The sequence below is a fragment of the Haemorhous mexicanus genome, chromosome 33 (genome assembly GCF_027477595.1).
Source record: "Haemorhous mexicanus isolate bHaeMex1 chromosome 33, bHaeMex1.pri, whole genome shotgun sequence".
Classification (NCBI taxonomy): domain Eukaryota; kingdom Metazoa; phylum Chordata; class Aves; order Passeriformes; family Fringillidae; genus Haemorhous; species Haemorhous mexicanus.
In genome coordinates, this window is record NC_082373.1 from 1,825,113 (window position 1) to 1,850,543 (window position 25,431).

At 66.9% G+C, this 25,431-nt stretch overlaps 2 protein-coding genes across 3 annotated transcripts; both read left to right on the top strand.

The window, feature by feature from the left end:
• The first annotated feature begins 7,509 nt into the window (after positions 1 to 7,509).
• SP7 (Sp7 transcription factor) lies at positions 7,510 to 9,118 on the top strand. The gene has a single exon (XM_059872007.1). It carries the CDS (start codon positions 7,773 to 7,775, stop codon positions 8,760 to 8,762), a length of 990 nt encoding a protein of 329 aa, XP_059727990.1. The 5' UTR covers positions 7,510 to 7,772; the 3' UTR covers positions 8,763 to 9,118.
• Positions 9,119 to 11,970: 2,852 nt separating this feature from the next.
• On the top strand, positions 11,971 to 24,405 carry AAAS (aladin WD repeat nucleoporin). Of its 2 annotated transcripts, none has more exons than XM_059871975.1 (17): positions 11,971 to 12,057; positions 12,285 to 12,420; positions 12,741 to 12,868; positions 12,971 to 13,026; positions 13,143 to 13,234; positions 13,493 to 13,539; positions 13,914 to 14,012; positions 14,627 to 14,770; positions 15,405 to 15,525; positions 15,656 to 15,780; positions 16,535 to 16,595; positions 17,472 to 17,562; positions 19,802 to 19,895; positions 19,992 to 20,059; positions 20,147 to 20,228; positions 21,494 to 21,578; positions 22,153 to 24,405. In XM_059871975.1, exons 2-17 carry the CDS (start codon positions 12,298 to 12,300, stop codon positions 22,285 to 22,287), a joined length of 1,551 nt encoding a protein of 516 aa, XP_059727958.1. In that variant the 5' UTR covers positions 11,971 to 12,057; positions 12,285 to 12,297; the 3' UTR covers positions 22,288 to 24,405. The 2 variants fall into 2 exon arrangements, with proteins under 2 accessions (XP_059727958.1, XP_059727960.1); XM_059871977.1 differs by lacking the exon at positions 11,971 to 12,057 and adding an exon at positions 12,064 to 12,105.
• The last annotated feature ends 1,026 nt before the right edge of the window (positions 24,406 to 25,431 follow it).

The window sequence follows — 25,431 nt, forward strand, 5'->3', positions numbered from 1 at the left end:
CGAGGGGGGCACGGCAGGACCTGTCCCCGTTAGACCCCCCCCTTGTTTGAGCCCCCTCACCCCGTTGGTCCCAGTGGGGTCCTTGTCCCCTCCAGTAACTGCCACCATTAGCACCCCATCGGGACTCCCCCAATTAACACCCCCAATTAACCTCTCATTTCCCCCCAAGAGAACTTCCCCAATTAACCCCTCACTGCCCCCCCCCCGGGACCCCTCCCCAGTACCACCATTAACCCCTCACTGTCCCCTCGGGGACCCCTCCCCAGTGTCCCCAGCACCACCATTAACCCCTCACTGTCCCCTCCCCAGTGTCCCCAGTACCACCATTAACCCCTCACTGTCCCCTCCCCAGTGTCCCCAGTACCACCATTAACCCCTCACTGTCCCCTCCCCAGTGTCCCCAGTACCACCATTAACCCCTCACTGTCCCCTCCCCAGTGTCCCCAGTACCACCATTAACCCCTCACTGTCCCCTCCCCAGTGTCCCCAGTACCACCATTAACCCCTCACTGTCCCCTCCCCAGTGTCCCCAGTACCACCATTAACCCCTCACTGTCCCCTCGAGGACCCCTCCCCAGTGTCCCCAGTACCACCATTAACCCCTCACTGTCCCCTCGGGGACCCCTCCCCAGTGTCCCCAGGCGCCCCCCGGTGGTCGCGGCCGGGCGGTGCCACCCCCGGGCCCGAGGCTTTGCTGCCGCCTGGCGGGGGCGCCACGGCGGGACCCGGGCACCGACAGTGTCACCGACTGTCACCGACAGTGTCACCAACCCTGTCCTGTCACCCGTCATGGCGGGACCCAGGCACCGACTGTCACCGACTGTCACCGACAGTGTCACCGACAGTGTCACCGACAGTGTCCTGTCACCCATCACAGTGGGACCCGGGCACCGACTGTCACTGACTGTCACCGGCAGTGACACCAACTGTCACTGACTGTCACCAATAGTGTCACCGACAGTGTCCTGTCACCTGCCATGGTGGGACCTGGCACTGACTGTCACCAGTCCTACCCTGGCACCAACATTGTCACCGACCCTGTCCTGCCCCCAAGAGTGTCCCTATCAGTGTCCCCAGTCCTGTCTTGTCCCCAGCAGTGTCCCCAAAGCTGCCCTGTCCTGTCCCAAATAGTGCCACCATCCCTGCCCTGTCCTGTCCCCAACGGTGTCCTGTCCCCAGGGTTCTCACATCAGGGTGCCGTCCTGCCCCGTGTCCCCAACCCTGCCACTGTCCCTGCTCCCTCTGCTGCTGTCCCCAAGCCTGTCCTGTCCCCACCTCCCGCTGGCAACTCAGGGGACACAGGACGGGGACAGAGGAACCCTCAGCCTCGGACTGGGGGCAAACTGGGAGCACTGGGGCCAGCCGGGGGGGGCAGCGGGGCCAGCCTGGGGTGCCCCACCCCCGCTGCCACCCCCCGATTGTCCCTCTGGGTCCCCCCCCCCCGGCAGGTCGCGGCCGCGGAGGAATCAGGGCGACGCCGGGCGACTCCCAGCAATTTTGGGTTGGGAACCGCAGAAATGCAGCGCGGCGCGAGCCAGGGCGGACCGGCCCGGGGACAGCGACGGGCGGGGGGACCGGGGGGGTCACAGGGCCTGGGGGGACCCTGGCAGCTTCGGGGGGGGGGGGGTCCCAGGACAATTTGCGGTGGTCTCAGGGCTCGGGGGGCACGTGGGGTACCCCAGATTTGCATGGGTGGGGGGGTGTTTGGAAGCTTGGAGGGGACACGGGGCACGGTGGCAGCTTGGGGGGGGTCCTCTCGGCAACCTGGGGGGGGTCCTTCAGCAGCCGGAGGGGGGGTCGGGCCCCCGGTGCCGCCCCCGCGGCTGCCGCTGCCGCCGCTCTGATGTGGCTTCGGCACCGCAGCGCAATGGGAGCCACATGGCGGGGGGGACACGGGGGGGAACACGGACCACCCCTGTCCCCCAGCGGTCACCTCTGTCCCCCCCACGGCCACCCGTGTCCCCCCAGGGGCACCGCTGTCCCCCCGGCTGGCCCAGGGTCCGTCTGTCCCCCCGGGGGTCCGTCCCGGCTCGCTGCCCGTGTCCCCCCCGCCCCCCGCGGTTATTTCCAGGGATAATTCCGGGATAATTAAAGGGTGGGAGGAAACACCGGGGCTGTGGGCGCAGCTCAGCCCTGGGGCCACCCTGCCTTGGCTTCCCCGTGGGTGGGAAGCCCCCAGCCCCATTCCGGGTGCCCCTCCGTCCCTGCAGGTCCCTGATTTCCATCCTCCCCCATGTCCCCTCACGTCCCCCGGCTCCTCCTGCCCCGCGGACCCTCCCTGTCCCCCACCTCTGGGGTGCCAGGGGGACTCCGAACACCGGGGTGCCCCCCGTGGGTGCTGCTGGGAGGGGGTAGCTCAGCCCCGTTCCGAGCCCTCGGAGCCTCCCCCGGCCCCCCCGGTCCCGCGGGGCCCGTGGGCGGCCGTGGCCGGCGCACCCAGCGCGGGGGCTGCGCTATTTCGGGGCCTCCGACCGCAAGGGAAACATCCGGGGGCCGGAGAGGGCGGGCGGGGCCGGGCCGGGCCGGGGGGGACACGGGGGGACACCGCGCCAGGTGAGGGCTGGGGGACGCGGGGGTCACCCCGGGCCGGTTCCGCTTCCTCCCGCCGAGCCCGAGGGGCTGCGGTGTCCCCGCCGTCACCGCGAGGATGGGGGGGGGACAGCACCACCGGGACCCCCGCGCTGGGCTGGGGGCGCTCCCTGGCCCTGGGGACCGGGCTGGGGACAGGGACACCTCCAGCCCTGCAGCCTCTGTCGTGCTGAGACCCCCCGGGCTCATCTCAGGGGGCTGAGACCCCCAAAACTCATGTCACGGTGGGGCTGAGATCCCCCCAGATTTGGGACAGAGGGGCTGAGCCCCCTCAAATTCCTGTCAGCTCCTGAGCCAGGCTGGTGGATGGCGTGAATGAGGCAGAGGAGGGACGGAGAGATGGGAAGGAGGGATGGAGAGGAGGGATGGACAGACGGACGGTGGCTGGCCGGCTGCCCGGGGACGGAGCCCCCCCGCTCCGTGTTCCCCCCGCTCTGGCGAGGTCCCGGCGTCCGGCCGGGTATAAATACCGGGTAATTGCGGGGGCCCGGCGCGGCCGCGGGGCCGTGGGCGGCCGAGCCCGGCGCCGCCCTGTAATCAGCCCCCGCCGCCGCCCCCCCCGCGCGGCCGCCGCGCTTTGAAGGGTCCCCGTGCACACGGAGGGGGGGGGTCCCCACCGCCCCCGAGCCGGGGAGAGACCCCCGCCCCACCTAGGACCCCCAGCCGAGCCCAGCCCTTCGGGCAGCGCCGGACCCCCCCAGTGAGCCGGACCCTGGTGGGAGTGAAACCCCCCAAAAAATCCGTGGGGTACCCCTCCCCATCCCACGCCGGGCTGGCTGAGGAGGAGGAGGAGGAGGAGGAGGAGGAGGAGGGCTGGAGTGGCCGTCCCAGTTTGCTCCCAGTTTGTGGGCAGTGGAAGCCCCAGCGAGGGGGGGCCGGCGGTTGTGGCCTTCGGCGGCGCCGGCGGCTGCGGAGCGGAAAGCCCTGACTCAGGGCTGGGAAAGGGCCCCGCTGGCTCCGGCCGGCCCCGCCGGGGGAACCGGGCACGGGGGAAGGCGAGAAGGGAGCGGGAACGATGGGGAGTAATGAAATAAAAAAAGAGAGGGGATGGGGGTAAAAGAGCGGTTGGAACAATTCCTTCATGGGGGAAACTGAGGCGCAGGGGGGTCGCCAGCCCCATAGCCACGTGTGTCCCTGTCCCCCTGCACATGTCACCTGTCCCCGTCCCCAGCTCTGACCCCCATCCCTGGTCCTTCCAGCCCCATCCCTGCTCCGTTCCCAACTCCTGTCCCCATCCCCACACCTCTGACCCCATTCCTGAAGCTCCAGCCCACGTCCCTCTCATTCCCATCTGTTGTCCCCTCCTGTCCCCATCCCCATCCCTGCTCCATCCTGGCACCTTCTGGGGTCACGAGCCTCAGGGTGCCCCAGCTGTCCTGTCCTCCTTTGTCCCTTTGTCCCCCTTCCCCTCCCCATCCATCTACTCCTTCTTTCCTCCTCTCCAGCCCTTTTCCTGTTCATCCCCTTCCCCTTCCCAGCCCCTTCCTCCTCCTTTTCCCCCTGTCCATCCCTTCTCCCCCTCTCCCTCCTTTCCCTTCCCCTTTTCCTCCTCTCATTTCCCTTTTATTCTCCTTTCCTTTTCCCTCTTTTCCTTCTCTCTCCCCACTCTTCTCCTTCCTTTTCCCCACACTGGTCCCTGTCCCCTCTCTCTGCTCCTTCCTCCAGCTCTCAGCCTCCTCATCTTCCTCCCTTCACAACTTTTTCTTTATTTTTTCTTCCATTTCCTTATATAATTTTTCATTTCTCTTCCCTCCCTTTTTCATTTCCTTTTTAACTTTTCCCTTCCTTTTTCCTTTCCCCTTTCCTCTCTTTCCATTTCCTCCTCTTTTCTCTCCCTCCTTTTCTCTCCAACTTATTTCCCTCTTCCAATTCCTTGTTCTTTTCCCCCTTTCCCTTCTTCCCCCCCTTTCTCTTCTCTCCCCCTTTTCTCTTTCTTTCCCCCTCTCATCTTTTCCTTCCTCCTTTCCTTTTCCTCTTCCCCTTCCCCTGCCCCCCTTCCCGCGGTCCCCCGGCCCCCCCGGCTGGGGGCGGTTCGGGGCCGGGCTCCCGCTCCCGGCCCCGGTCCCGGCCCGGCCCAGCCCCGCCGCAGCGGCACAGCGGGGCGGGCGGCGGCCACGGTGCTCCGTCCCTCCCTCTCCCTCCCTCTCCCTCCGTCCCTCCCTCCGCAGCGAGCCCCGGCATCCCGGGACACCGGCATCCCGGGACAGCGGCACAGCGCGACAGCGCGACAGCGGCACGGCCGCGGGCAGGAGCCACCGCTGGCATCCCCGGAGCGCGGTAAGGACCCCCGGGACCCTTCGGGATGGGGGACACTGCCCCGGGACCGGGACCGCGGGAGAGAGGAACACGGGGTGGGGGATCCCCCTGGACTCTTTGGGATGGGGGATCCCCCTGGAGGGACAGGGACACTTTGGGATGGGGGATCCCCCTGGAGGGACAGAGACACTTTGGGATGGGGGATCCCCCTGGGGGACAGGGACACTTGGGAATGGGGGATCCCCCTGGAGGGACAGGGACACTTTGGGATGGGGGATCCCCTTCTGGGACAGGGACATTTTGGGATGGGGGATCCCCTGTGGGACAGAGACACTTGGGAATGGGGGATCCCCCTGTGGGACACTTTGGGATGGGGGATCTCCTGGAGGGACAGGGACACTTTGGGAATGGGGGATCCCCCTGTGGGACAGGGACACTTTGGGATGGGGGATCCCCCTCTGGGACAAGGACACTTTGGGATGGGGGATCCCCCTCTGGGACAGGGACACTTTGGGATGGGGGATCCCCCTGAAGGGACAGGGACCCTTTGGGATGGGGGATCCCCCTCTGGGACAGGGACACCTTGGGATGGGGAATCCCCCTGGAGGGACAGGGACCCTTTGGGATGGGGGATCCCCCTGTGGGACACTTTGGGATGGGGGATCCCCCTGTGGGACAGGGACCCTTTGGGGTGGGGGATCCTCCTCTGGGACAGGGACCCTTTGGGATGGGGAATCCCCCTGGAGGGACAGGGACCCTTTGGGATGGGGGATCCCCCTGTGGGACACTTTGGGATGGGGGATCCCCCTGTGGGACAGGGACACTTTGGGATGGGGGATCCCCCTGTGGGACAGGGACACTTTGGGATGGGGGATCCCCTGGAGGGACAGGGACACCTTGGGATGGGGGATGCCCCTCTGGGACAGGGACACTTTGGGGTGGGGGATCCCCGTGGAGGGACAGGGACACTTTGGGATGGGGGATCCCCCTCTGGGACAGGGACACTTTGGGATGGGGGATCCCCCTGAAGGGACAGGGACCCTTTGGGATGGGGGATCCCCCTGGAGGGACAGGGACCCTTTGGGATGGGGAATCCCCCTGGAGGGACAGGGACCCTTTGGGATGGGGGATCCCCCTGAAGGGACAGGGACCCCGGGATTTAGGACCCATGGGGTGGCAGACTCGCTCCAGGATGGGGGAGCCCCCTGGGATATGGGACCCCCCCAAGGACAGGGACCTGTGTGGGCCCCTGTGCCGGGGGACACGTGTGTCCCCTGCCCCAGCAGGGACTGCCCTGCCATCCCCAGAGGGGGAACGGGGACAGGGGATGGTGCCGAGTGCCACTGTCACCCCGAAGTGTCCCTCTGGCTGGGGACAGCAGCACTGCACAGGAGCCAGGCCCAGGTGTCCTCGGGCTCAGGGGACAGGGGGTGGCCCTGACAGGCCGGGGGAAACTGAGGCAAGGGCTGTGGGGACACTGGGGACCAGGGATGGGGCTTGGGGATTGGGACTGGGGACAAGGACTGGGTTTGGGGACCAAGAAACTGCAGACGTAGGGGACCAGGGACTGGGGGACAAGGGGACAGGGCATGGGGAACTAGAACCGAGGACCAAGAACCGGACACTGGTGGTCAGTGACGAGAGACCGGGAATTTGGGACCCAGAATTTGGGACTGCAGACCCCCAGAGCAGGGGCTGGACCCCTCCCCACGCCGGGAGGGGACATGGGAGGGGTCAAGATCCCGGAGCCAGCCACAAAGGGACTGTCACCCTCGTGCAGCGAGCTCAGCCCGCAGCTCCCGGGGCTCCTTCCCTGCTCCTTAATTTCCCGGCGCAAGCGGAGCTGATTTATGGGAGTTTGACACTATTTTAAGCGTGCGCCTCCGTTTGCCGCTCGCCCTGGTTTTAATTACCTCGGCTCTCGCGGCAGGGCAGCGTTCCCGGGGCACAGGCCTGGCCCTTGTTATCCTTGGAAAACCGGGAGCGCGCTTGCGGCCACGGCCGGGGCCGGCGTAAAAATAGGCGCAAAAACCACGGAAAAAAAAGGAAAAAAAAAAAAAAAAAAGAAAGGGGGGCGGGGGTGGGGGGACGACACCCTAAAAAAACTCCCAAACAAACAAAAAAGCCAAAGTGGAAATGCACCGAAGTGAGTGAAGAGATTAATTAAAAAAAAAAAAAAATTAAAATAAAGGGAAGGCCGGGGGTGATGGGGGTGAGGGCCAGCTCACGGCACCCCGGGCAGCCCGCGCAGCTGAAAGCCATGACGGGTATAAAGGCAGAGGAAGTCACCCGGGGAGGGGGAGGCCACAGCATAATTCGATTAAAAGGCCATAAAGGCAGAAGGAGCCGAGATTGGGGGTGGGGGGAGGCCTTGCCACCAGCACAACCCCACTGCAGCCCCCGGAGAAGCCCCTTTGGGGGGGATGCTGGGCTGGGGGGGTGATGGGGTGGCCTCAACTCTGTGGGGGGAAACTGAGGCACAGGGGATGGGGAGCGTTGGGAACCGTGAGACTGGGGTCTGCTGCTGGGTGCCCCAGCGGGGCTGACACCCCAATTGGGGTGCTGACCCCCAGGACGGGTGGTGGGGGTGCCCCTCGAAACCTTCAAGCCCCGTTCCCCTTTTCCACAGGCCATGGCCGCGAGCCCCCGCTGACATCGCCCCCACGCCTCGGGGTGCCGCCGCTGACATCGCCCCCCACGCCTCGGGGTGCCCCCGCTGACATCGCCCCCACTCCTCGGGGTGCCCCCGCTGACATCGCCCCCCACTCCTCGGGGCGCCCCCGCTGACATCGCCCCCCACGCCTCGGGGCGCCCCCGCTGACATCGCCCCCCACGCCTGGGGGTGCCCCCGCTGACATCGCCCCCCACTCCTCGGGGTGCCCCCGCTGACATCGCCCCCCACGCCTCGGGGTGCCGCCGCCGCAGCCATGGGTGACTCCTACGCCGCCGCCTTCCCCAGCGCCCCGGGGTTGCTGTCGCCGTCCGCCAGCCCCCAGGCCTCGCCCGGCCCCTACGGCCCCGACTACGGCCCCTTCGGGCACCCCTTCCCAGCGCCCTCGGGCGCCCAGGAGGTGCTGGGGGCCCCGGTGGTGGTGGCGGCCAAGGGCCACCCGCCGGGCGAGTGCCTGCCCGGGGTGTACCCCTCGCTGGAGATGCCGCACCCCTACGGCTCCTGGTACAAGGGCGGCATCGGCGGGGGGCTGCCGGGGGGCTCCGGGCCCGCCGCCCCGTCCTGGTGGGATGTGCACCCCAACGGGGGCTGGCTGGGGGGGCCGGCGGGCGCCGAGGGGCTGCAGGGCTCGCTGCAGGGCCAGCCCGCCCTCAGCCCCCCTCTGCCCACCTACGGCTCCGATTTCGGCGCTCTGAACCCCCCTCCTTACACCAACGCCCCCGCGGCGCCCCCCACCCCCAAACCCGCGCCGGGCGAGACCCCGAAGGGTCCCCGCGGCGGCTCCTTGGGGGGACGCCCGGCCTGCGATTGTCCCAACTGCCAGGAGCTGGAGCGGCTCGGGGGCCCGGCGGGGTCGCGGCGGAAGCCGGTGCACAGCTGCCACATCCCGGGCTGCGGCAAGGTGTACGGCAAAGCCTCGCACCTGAAAGCGCACCTGCGCTGGCACACGGGGGAGCGACCCTTCGTGTGCAACTGGCTCTTCTGCGGGAAGCGCTTCACCCGCTCCGACGAGCTGGAGCGCCACGTCCGGACCCACACGCGAGAGAAGAAGTTCACCTGCCTGCTGTGCAGCAAGCGCTTCACCCGCAGCGACCACCTCAGCAAGCACCAGAAGACCCACGCCGACCCCGGCCCCCCCAAGCCGCCCCCCGGTACCGAGCAGCCCCCCGCGTCCCCCCGGCCGCCACCCGCCTCGCCCGCCAAGGACGGCGGCAGCCCCGAGGCCGGCAGTTTGTTGGAGATTTGAGCCTTTCCGCCTTCATCTTCGTCTTCTTCCTCCTCCTCCTCGCCGCTGGGGATATTTATTATGGGGTGCTGCTCCCCCCGAAGCCCCCTCCCCCTCAGTTCCCCAGCTCCTCGTTAGCCATTCTAATTTATGTCTTAAATTATGGGGGGGCTCTCCGAGCGCTCTGGGGCTCACGGGGGGGTGTCAAGGTGAGACCCCCCCCTTTTCTATTTTCCCTTCCACCTCCCCCGACCCTTCTTGCCCCCCAGCCCTCGCCTCGTGCCCCCCGCACTCAGGGACAGGGTTTGCCCCCCTCCCCGGGCCTGGTTCAGCAGTGCTAATGTAACGTGTCCCCCCCCACCCACTTTTTTTAGCCGCCTGCCCCTCCTGCCCCCCTAAAAAAAAAGCAATAAAAGGATTGAGAGTGGAGCCAGGCCCCCCTTCTGCGGCTGAGGCCGGGCGGCTTCATCACAGGGATGGGCTTCCCCCTCCTGCAGGGCTCCAGGGGAAACTGAGGCACGGGGGGGGGGGGCTGCATCCCCCCTCTCTGGGGGTGGCAGCAGCTGAGCAGGGTTGGGGACAAGCTGGGCTGTCCCCTTGTCCTCAGCCCCTGGGGTGCCATATCCTGTGCCTCTCCCCTTCCCCAGGACCCTGTCCCCACGTCCCCACGTCCCTGTGCTCCCCACAGTCTCCTTGTCCCCAAGACCCTGTGTCCACAAGACCCTGTCCCCCACATCTTCTTGTCCCTTGTCCCCATGGCCCTGTGTCCCCAAGACCCTGTCCCCTATGTGTCCCTGTCCCTTGTCCCCAAGACCCTGTCCCCCACATCTTCCTGTCCCTTGTCCCCATGGCCCTGTGTCCCCAAGACCCTGTTCCCCATGTGTCCCTGTCCCTTGTCCCCATGGCCCTGTGTCCCCAAGACCCTGTCCCCCATGTGTCCCTGTCCCTTGTCCCCATGGCCCCGTGTCCCCAAGACCCTGTCCCCCATGTGTCCCTGTCCCTTGTCCCCATGGCCCTGTGTCCCCAAGACCCTGTGTCCCACATCTTCCTGTCCCTTGTCCCCATGGCCCTGTGTCCCCAAGACCCTGTTCCCCATGTGTCCCTGTCCCTTGTCCCCATGGCCCTGTGTCCCCAAGACCCTGTCCCACATGTGTCCCTGTCCCTTGTCCCCAAGACCCTGTCCCCCACATCTTCCTGTCCCTTGTCCCCATGGCCCTGTGTCCCCAAGACCCTGTCCCCCATGTGTCCCTGTCCCTTGTCCCCATGGCCCTGTGTCCCCAAGACCCTGTCCCCGATGTGTCCCTGTCCCATGTCCCCATGGCCCTGTGTCCCCAAGACCCTGTCCCCCATGTGTCCCTGTCCCTTGTCCTCATGGCCCTGTGTCCCCAAGACCCTGTCCCCCATGTGTCCCTGTCCCTTGTCCCCATGGCCCTGTGTCCCCAAGACCCTGTCCCCCACATCTTCCTGTCCCTTGTCCCCATGGCCCCAACCTCAGGGACAGCCAAAGCCTGACAGGATTGTCCCCTGCCAGCCTCACCCTGCCCAGCCGTGTCCCCACTCCCAGGGACATCGCGTGCACGGGAACACGCGTGTGCACAGCCCCGTGCCTCAGTTTCCCCCCAAAACACATCCCAGGGCCCACGTGGCAGCAGCGGGCACGCGGCGGGGCCACGTGTCCCCGAGGACACCCCAATTTTGGGCGCTGTGGGCTGGCGGGGACCCCACTGCGCTCCCCCTCCCCCTGCCCTGGGCTCCCGCCAGCCCTTTGATGCGCTCAGCCCTGGTTTGGGGCTTTTCCTGAAAAAAAAACCCAAAAAGCCACGGAAAAGGCAACAGGAGGCGGAAACGAGCTCCAATGCCAGCACGGAGTGTTGGGGGGGGGGGAAGGCAGCTGCTGGCACCCGTGGCCCCGCGGGGGGACAGGGACAGGGGTGGCACCAGGTCCCCGTGCCAGCCCCGGGTGAGTCACGGTGGCCACGAGCCGGCCAGGACGCGGCTGTCCCCAGGGAAAGGCGGGGGGACACAGGGTGGGGAAACTGAGGCACGGAGGGGGCGGCCGGAGCTCAGTGCCACCACACAGAGCCGACCCCAGGGTGGCTCCCGGGGGGATTTACAGTGGCAGTGCCACCTCTCCACGTAGCCCCCCAAGGCAGGCACACCCTCCCCGACCCAAATTTGCCCATTTCGGGGTTTTCCCCCCCAAGAAGTGCGGCCCTGCTCGCCGTGGGTGGGCCAGTGCCAAGCAGGGCAAGCAGCCACGTCCCCGAGCCAAACCCCGGCCCGGCGGCCACCGAGGGCTCGACCGCCCGGAGCCTCCCAAACCACAGAGCCCAACCCCATCCAGCGACCCCCCCAACCCCACCGGGGACCCCCCCTCCGCCACCAGCGCCTTTTTTCCTGCCTCGCTGCCCCATCAGCCGCGTTTGGGGGGGTCCGAGGGACGCCACGCCAGCCCTGCGGTGGCTCTGATGTCGGCGCCATCCCAAATCGTCGTCTCCTATCGAACCCCGCTCGCTCCGTAACGGGCGAGGAATGTGGGGCCCCCCGCCGCAGCTCCCCCCGCCGCCTTTATTTAATATCCTGAGAAAATTAAAATAACTCTTGCGGCCGCTAAGGAAAACACGGGGATAAACACGAGAAAAGCGGGAGCCCCGGGAGAGGGGCTGGGAGCGAGCCAAGGGGGGGCACGAAGCGGGAGCGGCACCCGGGGGACACGGGGAGAACGGACACGGGCGTCCGCCAGAGGGGACACCGCGGGAAGGTGGCACCGGGGACACGGGAGCGCAGGACACTGGGATGCCGCGGGAGCCCAAGAGGGGGGCCGGGACCGGGGGTGCGGGACTCGGGGGGTGCCCGCGGGACACGGGGGTGCCCGTGCCCCGGTCCCGGTCCCGGTCCTGATCCCGATCCCGATCCCGGTCTCGTCCCCGGTCCCGGTCCCGGTCCCAGCGCAGCCCTGCTCGCACTCCACGTGACCAGTCAGCCGCACACGCCCCCTCACCCCGCCCCTTAAGGAAGACTCCGCCTCTCTTAAAGGGGCAACGACAGTAAAAAAAAAAAAAAGTTGCCCTCATTTTAATCCATCCTCGCTACAACCGGAGAGCTACTATGTCACCGATGGAGTGCAGCTGTGCAGGGGACGCTGATATTCCCTCTCCTCCGCGGAGGAAAATCGAGGAGCGTGGCGTTGTCCCTCAGCGAGGACTCCTCGTATTTCTCGCGCGAGCCGCGGCCCTTTTAATTCCCCTCCCACACGCGCCCGGAGCCGCGAGGGCGGCGCGCGGCGGCGATTGGCGCGAAGCGGGAGCGGGAAGGGGTGAGGGGAGCCAAGATGGCGGCGCCGGGTGCTGAGGGCGGGGAGCGGGTGAGGGGGAACCGGGGGGCGTCGGGGGCACCGGGGGTTGTGAGCGGGTGAGGGAGAGCCGGGGGCACCGGGGGTTGTGAGCGGGTGAGGGGCGGAGGGAGCGGCGGAAGGGTCGCCGGCCCGGAGCCGAGGGCAGCGGCGGTTTCAGCTGTCGCCCTCCGGCCCGGGCTCGCCCTCAGGCTCGGTGTCGCCATGTGCTCCCTGGGGCTGTTCCCGCCGCCGCCTCCCCCTGGGGATGTCACCCTGTACGAGCTCAACAACGCCCTGGTCTGCGGCCGCCTCAGCGAGCAGCTCCCGCTGGCCTTCCAGAGCCAGGTGAGACCCCCGGGCCAGGTGAGACCCCCGGGCCAGGTAAGACCCCCGGGCCAGGTGAGCCCTCCTCGCTCCCGAGCCGTGCCAGCCCCCTTCAGCCTTGGGGTGCCACATTTGTGCCCCTCAGCTGTGGCTGGAGCTCTGTCCCCTCTGCTGGGCTCTCTCCGGGCACCCTCAGGCTGCTCCTTCACCCCTCCTTATGTCCCTGCTTTCCTCCCATCGCCGTTTGCCCGCTGCTCTGGGGGGGGGTCCCTTTGTCCCCCCGGGCTCAGGGGGGGTTCAGGGAAGCTCAGAGGGACTCAGGTGGGCTGTGTGTGCTGCAGGTTCCCGACCTGCCCGTGCTGACCCTGCCCAAGGAGCCCCTCAAGGCCCACGGCCGCCTGGAGCCCAGCGCCCGCCCGCCCTTCATCCACCACCGCGAGTCCCTCTGGAAGCGCTGCCTCAGCGCCTGGTGAGTGCCCCGCTGTCCCCAAAGAGCCAGACCTGTCCCCAAAGAGCCAGACCTGTCCCCAGAACGGGCAGGGGCCGGGCAGTGACCCCGCTCTCGCCGCAGGCGCGACGCCGGGCTCTGCGGGCTGCTGCGGGAGCTGGCCAGCGCCGAGGAGGAGGGTGAGTCTGGGCTGCCCCCGGGATCTCGCTGCGATGCTTTGGCCGGGCCCTGCTGTCCCTGCCGTGTCCCCCGCGGTGCTGGCAGGGACGCTGAGGGTCCCTTTGCCCTTTGCCAGGGCTGCGGTGGCTGCGCACGGGCTCGAGCCACGCGCTGGCCGTGTGCCGCTGGCTGTCCTCGCTGCACGGGTCCCTGTTCCCGCACCTGTCCGTGAGTCATTCCAGCTGATCCCAGGGGGCAAGGGGAGCAGCAATTTGGGGTGGGGGGTGGTCCCTTCCCCACTGAAACCCCCCCCCCCAAAATGCTCCTCCTGGTGATGCCCAGCTCCAGACACTGCTCTGGTGGAAAATGGACACTGGGAAGGTGTTTGGTGATCCAAGAGGGGCCCGAGTCCAGGTGGGGGAGAGGGAGAAAGGGCTGGGAACTGGGGGTCCCTGCTGCCAGCTCACTGCTCTCCTCTCCCTGCAGCTCACCAGTGAGGACATGATTGCAGCCTTCTCCCAGGCCGTGGACTGGTGAGTCCTGGGTGTCCCAAAATCTGGGTCTGGGACCCCCCCAGGGTGGGAGTACAAGACAGGATGGCCCCATTTGGGTGGGCTCAGCCATTAAAGTCAAACGTTGCCCCACTGGTTTGTGTGCCCTGGTCAGAGAGAGATCAGGGTTAAAGGAGATCAGAGCCTGGAAAATTCCCTCCAGTTCCAACCCCAGGCCGTGGTCACCAGCCCCTCAGCAGAGCCATGTGAATAATTCCCAGAAACAGAGAATTTCTCCAAGAAAATGGTCTTGTTGAGCAGCAAAGGAAGTTTTATTTCTCTGGGGACTCTGAGAGGGGTCTTTGCCAGCCCAGGGGGTGCTGGGGGGGTCTCACCCTGCCCTGTGCCCCCTCCAGGGCTGGCTGCACCATCCGGGCCTTTGCCTGGCACCCCCACACCAACAAATTCGCTGTGGCTCTTCTGGACGATTCCATCCGCGTCTACAACTCCAGCAGGTGGGGCTTTGTCCCGGGCTCTGGGCAGCCCGGGGTGGGCACTGCCCTGGGCCCGCTGCCCGTGGCCTCCTCGCCCACCTGGGCACACCTGGGCACACCTGGGCACACCTGGGCTCCCGTTCAGCCCCCCCGCTCCTTCCCCGCTCTGCCCCAAGCCACCTCAAGAGCTTTGCCTTTCCTTTCCCTGCCTGCTCTACCTCTGGGGACAACCTGGGGGTCACACAGCCCTGGGGGTGGTGACAGAGCTGGGGGGGACACGGGCTGAGTGTCCTCTGTCCCCCAGGTCTCCCTGCTCCCCCAGGGAATGCCAGTCCCTGCTCAGGAGAAGACTCTGCCGGCTGCTCCTGCAGCCCCCCCAAGTGTCCCCAAGCTGGGCCCTGTCTGCACTGGGGACACCTCGGCTCAGTCACACCAGGTGTGCCCTGGCTCGCGCCGGTGTCACCTGGCTGGGAATTCCTGTCCCCTCCCCGGGAAGCACAGGGCAGGGCACAGCCCCTCTCCCCACCCTGCTGTCCCCCCTCACTGCGCTCAGGGCTGGCAGGGGACACTGTGGCTGCACCACGGCTCTGTGCCCTGCCTGTTCCCCACCTGTGTCACCTGTCCCCTCCCTGCAGTGCCACCGTGCCCTCGCTGAAGCACCGCCTGCAGAGGAACGTGGCCGCCATGGCCTGGAAGCCTCTCTGTGCCTCCATCCTGGCCGTGGCCTGCCAGAGCTGCGTCCTCGTGTGGCACCTGGACCCCACCTCCCTCTCCACCAGGTGATGGCTCCCCCTCCTTCCCTTCCTTCCCTTCCCTTCCCTTCCCTTCCCTTCCCTTCCCTTCCCTTCCTTCCTTCCCTTCCCTTCCTCCTTCCTTCCTTCTTCCCTTCCCTTCCCTTCCCTTCCCTTCCCTTCCTTCCCTTCCCTTCCCTTCCCTTCCCTTCCTTCCTTCCTTCCCTTCCCTTCCCTTCCTTCCCTTCCCTTCCCTTCCCTTCCCTTCCCTTCCTTCCCTTCCCTTCCCTTCCCTTCCCTTCCCTTCCCTTCCTTCCTTCCCTTCCTTCCCTTCCCTTCCCTTCCCTTCCCTTCCCTTCCCTTCCCTTCCCTTCCCTTCCCTTCCCTTCCCTTCCCTTCCCTTCCCTTCCCTTCCCTTCCCTCCCCTCCCCTCCCCTCCCCTCCCCTCCCCTCCCCTCCCCTCCCCTCCCCTCCCCTCCCCTCCCCTTCCCCCTCCCCCTCCCCCTCCCCTCCCCCTCCCCCTCCCCCTCCCCCTCCCCTTCCCTTCCCCTTCCCCTTCCCCTTCCCCTTCCCCTTCCCCTTCCCCTCCCCTCCCCTCCCCTCCCCTCCCCTGTCACCCCGCTGGGGCTGGCTTTGGGACAGCAAATCCAAGTCCTGGTGGCCTGTCCCTCCTCCTGTGCAGGCCCTCGTCGGGCTGTGCCCAGGTGCTGTCTTGCCCCGGGCACAGCCCTGTCACCAGCCTGGCCTGGGCGCCCAGCGGCGAGCGGCTGCTCTCGGCGTCACCCGTGGACACGGCCATGCTGGTGAGGACCCTCCTGGGGACACCCCCGGGACACCCCTGGGGACACTCGGGCAGCTCTGGGGATTTCACCTGGGCCTGAAGTCTTCACTCTGTGTTCCCTAATCCCGGTGTCACCTCCTCGTCCCCTCCAGGTGTGGGACGTGTCCACCGAGACCTGTGTCCAGCTGCAGTGGTTTGGGGGTGGCGGTGTCACCTACTTGGCCTGGTCCCCTGATGGCAGCAAGGTGCTGGCAGCCACCCCCTCGGCCGTGTTCCGGTGAGCTCCTCATCCCCATCCCCATCCTCATCCTCGCTCCAGAAAATCTGCATCCCAAACGTCCCCTCCTGCTGCTCCTGCTCCTGCTGCTCCTGCTGCTCCTGCTGCTGCTCCTGCTGCTGCCTCCTGCTGCTCCTGCTGCTGTTCCTCCTGCTCCTGCTGCTGCTCCTGCTGCTGCTCCTCCTGCTCCTGCTGCTGCTCCTGCTGCTGCTGCTGCTGCTCCTCCTGCTCCTCCTGCTCCTCCTGCTCCTGCTCTTCCTGCTCCTGCTCCTCCTGCTCTTCCTGCTCCTGCTCTTCCTGCTCCTGCTCCTCCTGCTCCTGCTCCTGCTCTTCCTGCTCCTGCTCCTCCTGCTCCTCCTGCTCCTCCTGCTCCTGCTCCTGTTCCTCCTTCTCCTCCTTCTTCTCCTCCTTCTTCTCCTCCTTCTTCTCCTCCTTCTCCTCCTCCTTCTCCTCCTTCTCCTCCTCCTTCTCCTCCTTCTCCTCCTCCTTCTCCTCCTTCTCCTCCTTCTCCTCCTTCTCCTCCTCCTGCTCCTCCTGCTCCTCCTGCTCCTCCTGCTCCTCCTGCTCCTTCTCCTCCTTCTCCTCCTTCTCCTCCTTCTCCTCCTTCTCCTCCTTCTCCTCCTTCTCCTCCTTCTCCTGCTCCTCCTGCTCCTGCTGTGGGGAATGGCTGGGGGACAGGGCTGGATGTCCTGGATTCCCAGAGCAGCAGGATTGGGTAAATCCCCAGGAATTCTGCTCCCCAAATCTCCTGCAGGGTGTGGGAGGCCCAGATGTGGACCTGTGAGCGCTGGCCCACCATCAGGGGACGCTGCCAGGTAGGGTGGGACATTCCCCTCCCGGGGAATCATTTAGGCTGGAAAAGCCTCCTGGGACCAGCCAGGCACAGCCCTGGCACTGCCGAGGCCACCACTGACCCCTGTCCCCAAGTGCCACATCCACAGGGCTTCTAAATCCCTCCAGGAACGAGGACTCCACCCCTGCCTTGGGCAGCCAGCCCGAGAGATTGTGGAAATTTATCCAAATTGTGTGGAAATCATCCCAAATCCAACCTGAACCTCTCCTGGCACAGCCTGAGGCCGTGTCCTCTTGTCCCTTGGCTGTCCCCTCCCATCAGGGACTTGTGGAGTGAAAAGTCCCTCCTGAGCCTCCTTTATTACTGCAGTCTGAGACACTCCAGACAGGGGGGACACTGTCCCACAGGCAGGGGTGGCACTGTCCCACAGGCAGGGTGACTGTCCTGGTGACAGGGTGACTGTCCCACAGAGAGGGTGACAGGGGTGACACTGTCCCAGAGGCAGGGGTGGCACTGTCCCACAGGCAGGGTGGCAGGGTGACTGTCCTGGTGACAGGGTGACTGTCCCACAGACAGGGTGACAGGGTGGCACTGTCCCAGAGGCAGGGGTGGCACTGTCCCACAGGCAGGGTGGCAGGGTGACTGTCCTGGTGACAGGGTGACTGTCCCACAGACAGGGTGACAGGGTGGCACTGTCCCACAGGCAGGGGTGGCACTGTCCCACAGGCAGGGTGGCAGGGTGACTGTCCTGGTGACAGGGTGACTGTCCCACAAGGTGACAGGGTGACTGTCCCACAGACAGGGTGACAGGGTGGCACTGTCCCACAGGGTGACAGGGTGACTGTCCTGGTGACAGGGTGACTGTCCCACAAGGTGACAAGGTGACACTGTCCCACAGACAGGCTGCTGGAGCCCCGATGGCAGCCGGCTGCTCTTCACTGTGCTGGGCGAGTCCGTCATCTACTCCTTGTCCTTCTCCGAGTACCGGGGTGAGTCTGTCCCACCTGGAGCCTCCCAGGGCTGGGAGAGGGTCCCCACCTGGCCCCCCCAGCTCTGGGGGAGGAGCTGGCACACACAGGGCTGGGAGAGGGTTCCCACCTGGCCCCCCCAGCTCTGGGGGAGGAGCTGGCACACACAGGGCTGGGAGAGGGTTCCCACCTGGCCCCATCTCTGGGGGAGGAGCTGGCACACACAGGGCTGGGAGAGGGTTCCCACCTGGCCCCCCCAGCTCTGGGGGAGGAGCTGGCACACACAGGGCTGGGAGAGGGTTCCCACCTGGCCCCCCCAGCTCTGGGGGAGGAGCTGGCACACACAGGGCTGGGAGAGGGTTCCCACCTGCCCAAATCTCTGGGGGAGGAGCTGGCACACACAGGGCTGGGAGAGGGTCCCCACCTGGCCCCAGCTCTGGGGGAGGAGCTGGCACACACAGGGCTGGGAGAGGGTCCCCACCTGGCCAAATCTCTGGGGGAGGAGCTGGCACACACAGGGCTGGGAGAGGGTTCCCACCTGGCCAAATCTCTGGGGGAGGAGCTGGCACACACAGGGCTGGGAGAGGGTCCCCACCTGGCCCCAGCTCTGGGGGAGGAGCTGGCACACACAGGGCTGGGAGAGGGTCCCCACCTGCCCCATCTCTGGGGGAGGAGCTGGCACACACAGGGCTGGGAGAGGGTTCCCACCTGGCCCCCAGCTCTGGGGGAGGAGCTGGCACACACAGGGCTGGGAGAGGGTCCCCACCTGGCCAAATCTCTGGGGGATGAGCTGGCACACACAGGGCTGGGAGAGGGTTCCCACCTGGCCAAATCTCTGGGGGAGGAGCTGGCACACACAGGGCTGGGAGAGGGTCCCCACCTGGCCCCATTTCTGGGAGAGGAGCTGGCACACACAGGGCTGGGAGAGGGCTCCCACCTGCCCAAATCTCTGGGGAAGGAGCTGGCACACACAGGGCTGGGAGAGGGTTCCCACCTGCCCAAATCTCTGGGGAAGGAGCTGGCACACACAGGGCTGGGAGAGGGTTCCCACCTGGCCCCCCAGCTCTGGTGGAGGAGCTGGCACACACAGGGCTGGGAGAGGGTTCCCACCTGGCCAAATCTCTGGGGGAGGAGCTGGCACACACAGGGCTGGGAGAGGGTTCCCACCTGGCCAAATCTCTGGGGGAGGAGCTGGCACACACAGGGCTGGGAGAGGGTCCCCACCTGCCCAAATCTCTGGGGGAGGAGCTGGCACAGACAGGGCTGGGAGAGGGTTCCCACCTCCCCAAATCTCTGGGGGAGGAGCTGGCACACACAGGGCTGGGAGAGGGTTCCCACCTGGCCCCAGTTCTGGGGGAGGAGCTGGCACACACAGGGCTGGGAGAGGGTTCCCACCTGCCCAAATCTCTGGGGGATGAGCTGGCACAGGGCTGGGAGAGGGTCCCCACCTGGCCCAGCTCTGGGGAAGGAGCTGGCACACACAGGGCTGGGAGAGGGTTCCCACCTGGCCCCCCAGCTCTGGTGGAGGAGCTGGCACACACAGGGCTGGGAGAGGGTCCCCACCTGGCCCCCCCAGTTCTGGGGGAGGAGCTGGCACACACAGGGCTGGGAGAGGGTCCCCACCTGGCCCCCCCAGCTCTGGGAGAGGAGCTGGCACACACAGGGCTGGGAGAGGGTTCCCACCTGCCCAAATCTCTGGGGGAGGAGCTGGCACACACAGGGCTGGGAGAGGGTCCCCACCTGCCCAAATCTCTGGGGGAGGAGCTGGCACACACAGGGCTGGGAGAGGGTCCCCACCTGGCCCCCAGCTCTGGGGGAGGAGCTGGCACACACAGGGCTGGGAGAGGGTTCCCACCTGCCCAAATCTCTGGGGGAGGAGCTGGCACACACAGGGCTGGGAGAGCCCCCCAGCTCTGGGGGAAGGAGCTGGCACACACAGGGGCTGGGAGAGCCCCCCAGCTCTGGGGGAAGGAGCTGGCACACACAGGGGCTGCTCTGGGGTCCCCAAGCACGGAATCTCTGGCATTATTCAGGTTTTCCATCCCTCACGTTGCTCCTGCTCACAGCTGTGGGGTCTTGAAGGGATTTCAGGGTGACTCCAGTGGCTGCAGAGCCAGCGTGGGGGTCCTGGTGTTTGCTGTCCCTTGTCCTCCATGCCTGCCACTCCTGGGACGCCAGCACAGCTGCTCTGAGGAGGGAAGGAGGGAAGGATCAGCTGGGGAGTCAGGGATTGATGGAGGGTGGCTTTGTCCCCTTGCAGGAGAGATGCAGGGGACAGTGGGGGGCTCCAAGACGGCCTCCATCGTGGCAGACCTGTCCGAGACCACCTTCGAGACCCTCTACGGGGAGGAGAGGTGGGTCTGCCTGGGGGGCACGGGGGGGGTCCCTGCTCCTCCTGGCACACCCAGGGGGTCTCTGCCCCGTAATTCTGGGGACCTGTGCCGTTGCAGGATCGGAGGAGAGGTTCATTCCATGGTGTGGGACCCCACCGGGGAGAGGCTGGCGGTGATCCTCAGAGGTCAGTGCTGCCCCGTTCCCTGCTGCAGCCCTGGCAGAAGGGACAGGGGGGACAAGGGAGAGCCCCGGTGCTGCTGTCCCCCTGCAGGACCCCCCGAGTGCGCGGGCAGCCCGCCGGCCGTGGCCGTGTTCCGCACCCGCAACAGCCCCGTCTTCGAGCTGCTGCCCTGGTGCGTGGGGGCTCGGGGGGCTGGGGGCTTTGGGATCATTGCAAGGGGGTTTGGGTGGGTTTGGGTTCATTGCAAGGGGGTTTGGGGGGGTTTGGGTTCATTGCAGGGGGTTTGGGTTCAATTTGGGGGGGTTTGGGTTCAATTTGGGGGGGTTTGGGTTCATTGCAAGGGGGTTTGGGTGGGTTTGGGTTCATTGCAAGGGGGTTTGGGTGGGTTTGGGTTCAATTTGGGTGGGTTTGGGTTCAATTTGGGGGGGTTTGGGTTCATTGCAAGGGGGTTTGGGTGGGTTTGGGTTCATTGCAAGGGGGTTTGGGTGGGTTTGGGTTCATTGCAGGGGGTTTGGGGGGTTTGGGATCATTGCAGGGGGGGTTTGGGTGGGTTTGGGTTCATTGCAAGGGGGTTTGGGTGGGTTTGGGTTCATTGCAGGGGGTTTGGGGGGTTTGGGATCATTGCAGGGGGGGTTTGGGTGGGTTTGGGTTCATTGCAGGGGGTTTGGGTGGGTTTGGGTTCATTGAAGGGGGGTTTGGGTGGGTTTGGGATCATTGCAGGGGGTTTGGGTGGGTTTGGGTTCATTGCAAGGGGGTTTGGGTGGGTTTGAGTTCAATTTGGGTGGGTTTGGGTTCATTGAAGGGGGGTTTGGGTGGGTTTGGGTTCATTGCAAGGGCGGTTTGGGTGGGTTTGGGTTCAATTTGGGGGGGTTTGGGTTCATTGCAATGGGGGTTTGGGTTCATTGCAGGGGGTTTGGGGGGGTTTGGGTTCAATTTGGGTGGGTTTGGGTTCATTGCAAGGGGGGTTTGGGTGGGTTTGGGTGGGTTTGGGTTCATTGAAGGGGGGTTTGGGTGGGTTTGGGTTCATTGCAAGGGGGTTTGGGTGGGTTTGAGTTCAATTTGGGTGGGTTTGGGTTCAATTTGGGGGGGTTTGGGTTCATTGCAAGGGGGGTTTGGGTGGGTTTGGGTTCAATTTGAGGGGGTTTGGGTTCAATTTGGGTGGGTTTGGGTTCATTGGGATGGGTTTGGGTTCATTGCAGGGAGTTTGGGTTTGTTAGAGCAGATTTTGGGTGGGTTTGGGTTCCCCACCTCACCCCCTTGGCTTTGGGTTGTCCTTTCCCAGTGCATCCCCTCAGACCCCAGACACCCCCAGCTCCCTGGTTAGGAGCAGTTTCCCCCCCCAGACCCCCCCAGCTCCCTGGTTAGGGCTGTTTCCCCCCCCAGACCCCTGGTTGGGGCCGTTCCCCCCCTAACCCTGCCTGTTCCCCCACCCCACAGCGGCTTCGTGCGGGGCGAGCGCGGTGCCCGGCCCCAGCTCATCTCCTTCCACCCCTGCTTCCCTCAGGGCGCCCTCCTGACCGTGGTGAGTCCCTCCCCGGGGCACTCCCCAGTGCCAGGGGGCACTGGTGGCACTGGGAAGGGGGCTGGGATCGGGGTGAGCCATGGGGAGGAGGTTTAACCAGGCCAAGGGTTGGGTCCTGTGTTTTGGGGACAGAGGGGCTGGACCTTCCCTGCTCCCTGAGAAGGGACCTGGAGGCACTGAGGGGCAGTGCTGGACATGAGCCAGGTGTGCCCAGGTGGCCCAAAGGTCTGGTGGGATCCTGGCCTGGCCCAGGGCTGGAGTGGCCAGCAGGAGCAGGACATTGTTTCTCCCCGTGGCCACACCTCCAGTGCTGTGTCGAGGTCTGGAATCCCCAATTTAGGGAGGATTTTGGGGATCTGGGGCATGTCCAGAGAAGGGAACAGAGCTGGGGAAGGGCCTGGAGCTCTGGGGGGCTGGGGGAGGTGGGGAGGGGGCTCAGCCTGGAGAGAAGAAGCCTCAGGGGGAACCTCATGGATTCCCTGACAGTCAGGTCAGGCTGGGCTGCACCCCAGAGGGTTTTCCCCATTTCTGTGCTGTTTGGAGGCTGATCCCTGCCCCGCCCTGTCCCCTGCAGTGCTGGTCCTCGGGGAGGATCTCCCACATCCCCTTCTTCTTCGTCAGCGCCCTGGAGCCCCGCGGCAGCCCCCGCCGCAGCCCCGCGCCCGTGCTGGGCAGTGTCCGGGAGCAGCCGCTCTTCTCCGAGCTCTGAGAGGCCCCCGGGGCTTCCTCGGGCACCCCAGGGCCTCCCTGGGCACCCCAGAGCCTCCCTGGGCACCCCAGGGCCTCCTCGGGCACCCCAGGGCCTCCTTGGGCACCCCAGAGCCTCCTCAGGCACCCCGGAGCCTCCTCAGGCACCCCAGGGCTTCCTCGGGCACCCCAGAGCCTCCCTGGGCACCCCAGAGCCTCCTCAGGCACCCCAGAGCCTCCCTGGGCACCCCGGGGCTTCCTCGGGCACCCCAGAGCCTCCCTGGGCACCCCAGGGCCTCCTCAGGCACCCCAGAGCCTCCCTGGGCACCCCAGAGCCTCCTCGGGCACCCCAGGGCTTCCCTGGGCACCCCAGAGCCTCCCTGGGCACCCCAGGGCCTCCTCGGGCACCCCAGGGCCTCCCTGGGCACCCCAGGACTTCCTTGGGCACCCCAGGGCCTCCTTGGGCATCCCAGAGCCTCCCTGGGCACCCCAGAGCCTCCTCGGGCACCCCAGAGCCTCCTCGGGCACCCCAGAGCCTCCCTGGGCACCCCAGGGCTTCCTCGGACACCCCAGAGCCTCCCTGGGCACCCGAGAGCCTCCTCAGGCACCCTGGGGCTTCCTCGGGCACCCCAGAGCCTCCTCGGGCACCCCAGGGCTTCCTTGGACACCCCAGGGCCTCCTCGGGCACCCCAGGGCCTCCTCGGGCACCCCAGGGCCTCCTCAGACACCACAGAGCCTCCTCGGGCACCCCAGGGCCTCCCTGGGCACCCCAGGGCCTCCTCAGGCACCCCAGAGCCTCCCTGGGCACCCCAGGGCCTCCCTGGGCACCCCAGAGCCTCCTTAGGCATCCCAGGGCCTCCTCAGGCACCCCAGAGCCTCCTCAGGCACCCCGGGGCTTCCTCAGACACCCCAGAGCCTCCCTGGGCACCCCAGGGCCTCCTTGGGCACCCCAGAGCCTCCTCGGGCACCCCATGTCCTCCTCAGACACCCCAGGGCCTCCCTGGGCACCCCAGGGCCTCCCTGGGCACCCCAGAGCCTCCTCGGGCACCCCAGGGCCTCCTTGGGCACCCCAGAGCCTCCTCAGACACCCCAGAGCCTCCTCAGGCACCCCAGGGCCTCCTTGGGCACCCCAGAGCCTCCCTGGGCACCCCAGAGCCTCCTCAGACACCCCAGGGCCTCCCTGGGCACCCCAGGGCCTCCTTGGGCACCCCAGAGCCTCCTCGGGCACCCCATGTCCTCCTCAGACACCCCAGGGCTTCCCTGGGCACCCCAGGGCCTCCCTGGGCACCCCAGAGCCTCCTCAGGCACCCCAGAGCCTCCCTGGGCACCCCAGGGTCTCCTCGGGCACCCCAGGGCCTCCCTGGGCACCCCAGAGCCTCCCTGGGCACCCCAGGGTCTCCTCGGGCACCCCAGGGCCTCCCTGGGCACCCCAGAGCCTCCTCGGGCACCCCAGAGCCTCCTTGGGCACCCCAGAGCCTCCCTGGGCACCCCAGGGTCTCCTCGGGCACCCCAGGGCCTCCCTGGGCACCCCAGGGTCTCCTCGGGCACCCCAGGGCCTCCCTGGGCACCCCAGAGCCTCCCTGGGCACCCCAGAGCCTCCTCGGGCACCCCAGAGCCTCCCTGGGCACCCCAGGGTCTCCTCAGGCACCCCAGAGCCTCCTTAGGCACCCCAGAGCCTCCTCGGGCACCCCAGAGCCTCCCTGGGCACCCCAGAGCCTCCTTAGGCACCCCAGAGCCTCCTCGGGCACCCCAGAGCCTCCCTGGGCACCCCGGGGCTTCCTTGGGCACCCTGGGGCTTCCTTGGGCACCCCAGGGCCTCCTCGGACACCCCAGGGCCTCCTCAGACACCCCAGGGCCTCCTCAGACACCCCAGGGTCTCCTCGGGCACCCCAGGGCTTCCTTGGGCACCCCATGTCCTCCTCAGACACCCCAGAACCTCCCTGGGCACCCCGGGGCTTCCTCAGACACCCCAGGGTCTCCTCGGGCACCCAATGTCCTCCTCAGACACCCCATGTCCTCCTTGGGCACCCCAGGGTCTCCTCGGGCACCCCAGGGCCTCCTCTCCCTCCAGGTGCCCCCCATGCCTGCTCAGGGCCTGGCAGTGCTGGTCCTGCCCCAATTAAAGGTGGATTTTCCCTCCCTCTCGTTGTCTTTCCTCGCCCCGATGGGACTGGAGGATTTTTGGGAGGGAATTTGGGAAATCCTGTGGGTCTGGAGGGGTTCTGGGGGCTCCAGAGCTGATGTTGGGCGCGGAAGGAGCTTGGAGTGAACTCCCAGAAGCTGCAGGTGTGATCCCAGCGCAGCCCGCGGGCCAGGGCTGCTCTTTTGGGGTCAAACAGCCCCGTTTTGGGCCCAGGTGAGGCCTGAAGGGGTTTGGGGCGGGCCTTGGCCACACACACAACCCCCAGCTTTGTCCTGAGGGTGAGCAGAGGTGAACCAAACCCTCCGTGGGTCCCAGGGTGCTGCCCCAGGTGAGCCCCCCCGGCCCCGCAGGGTGGGGGCAGCAGCCGGGCCCCCCCAGAGGGGATTAACGCTGCTGCTGGGGGTGGGGGTGGCGCAGGGAAATCCCGGGATTACCGACCCTTAATCCTGGAATTACACACCCTTAATCCCAGGATTGCACTGCGCTGGCAGGGAGAGCACAGGGTCCCTGCTCCCCCCACCCCAACAGCCCCAGGACCCCCCAAATCCTCCCCAGAGCAAGGGGGAGACCCCTCCTCCCCCCCACCAGAGCATCCAGCCCCTTCCTCTGGCCGGGGGGATCTGGGGTGATGATCCAGGGGGCTCCAAACCCACCGCAGCTGCTGGGGCCAGCCTGGGGGGGCTTCACCCCCCGGGCCTGCCCGGTTGGCTCCCGGTGCCGCCGCTGAGCGGCTCCTCCTCCTCCTCCTGGTCCCGGTGCCGCCGCGCCGCGCAGGGCAGGGCCCGCAGGTACTGCAGGTGCAGCCGCGTCTCCTCCCGGCTCCGCCGCACGAACCGGCCCACGCCGAGCAGGACCAAGCCCAGCCACCCCCCCAGGGCCACCAGCGCGGCCACGTCGGGGGCCCGCGCTGTCCCCGCGCCCCTGCCCAGCGTCTCGTTGTGGCCGCTGGCTGGGACCGGCACCGGAGCCTCCCCGGGGCACCGGGAACCGCCGCGGGGGTGCTGGGGCAGCCCCAGCAGCAGC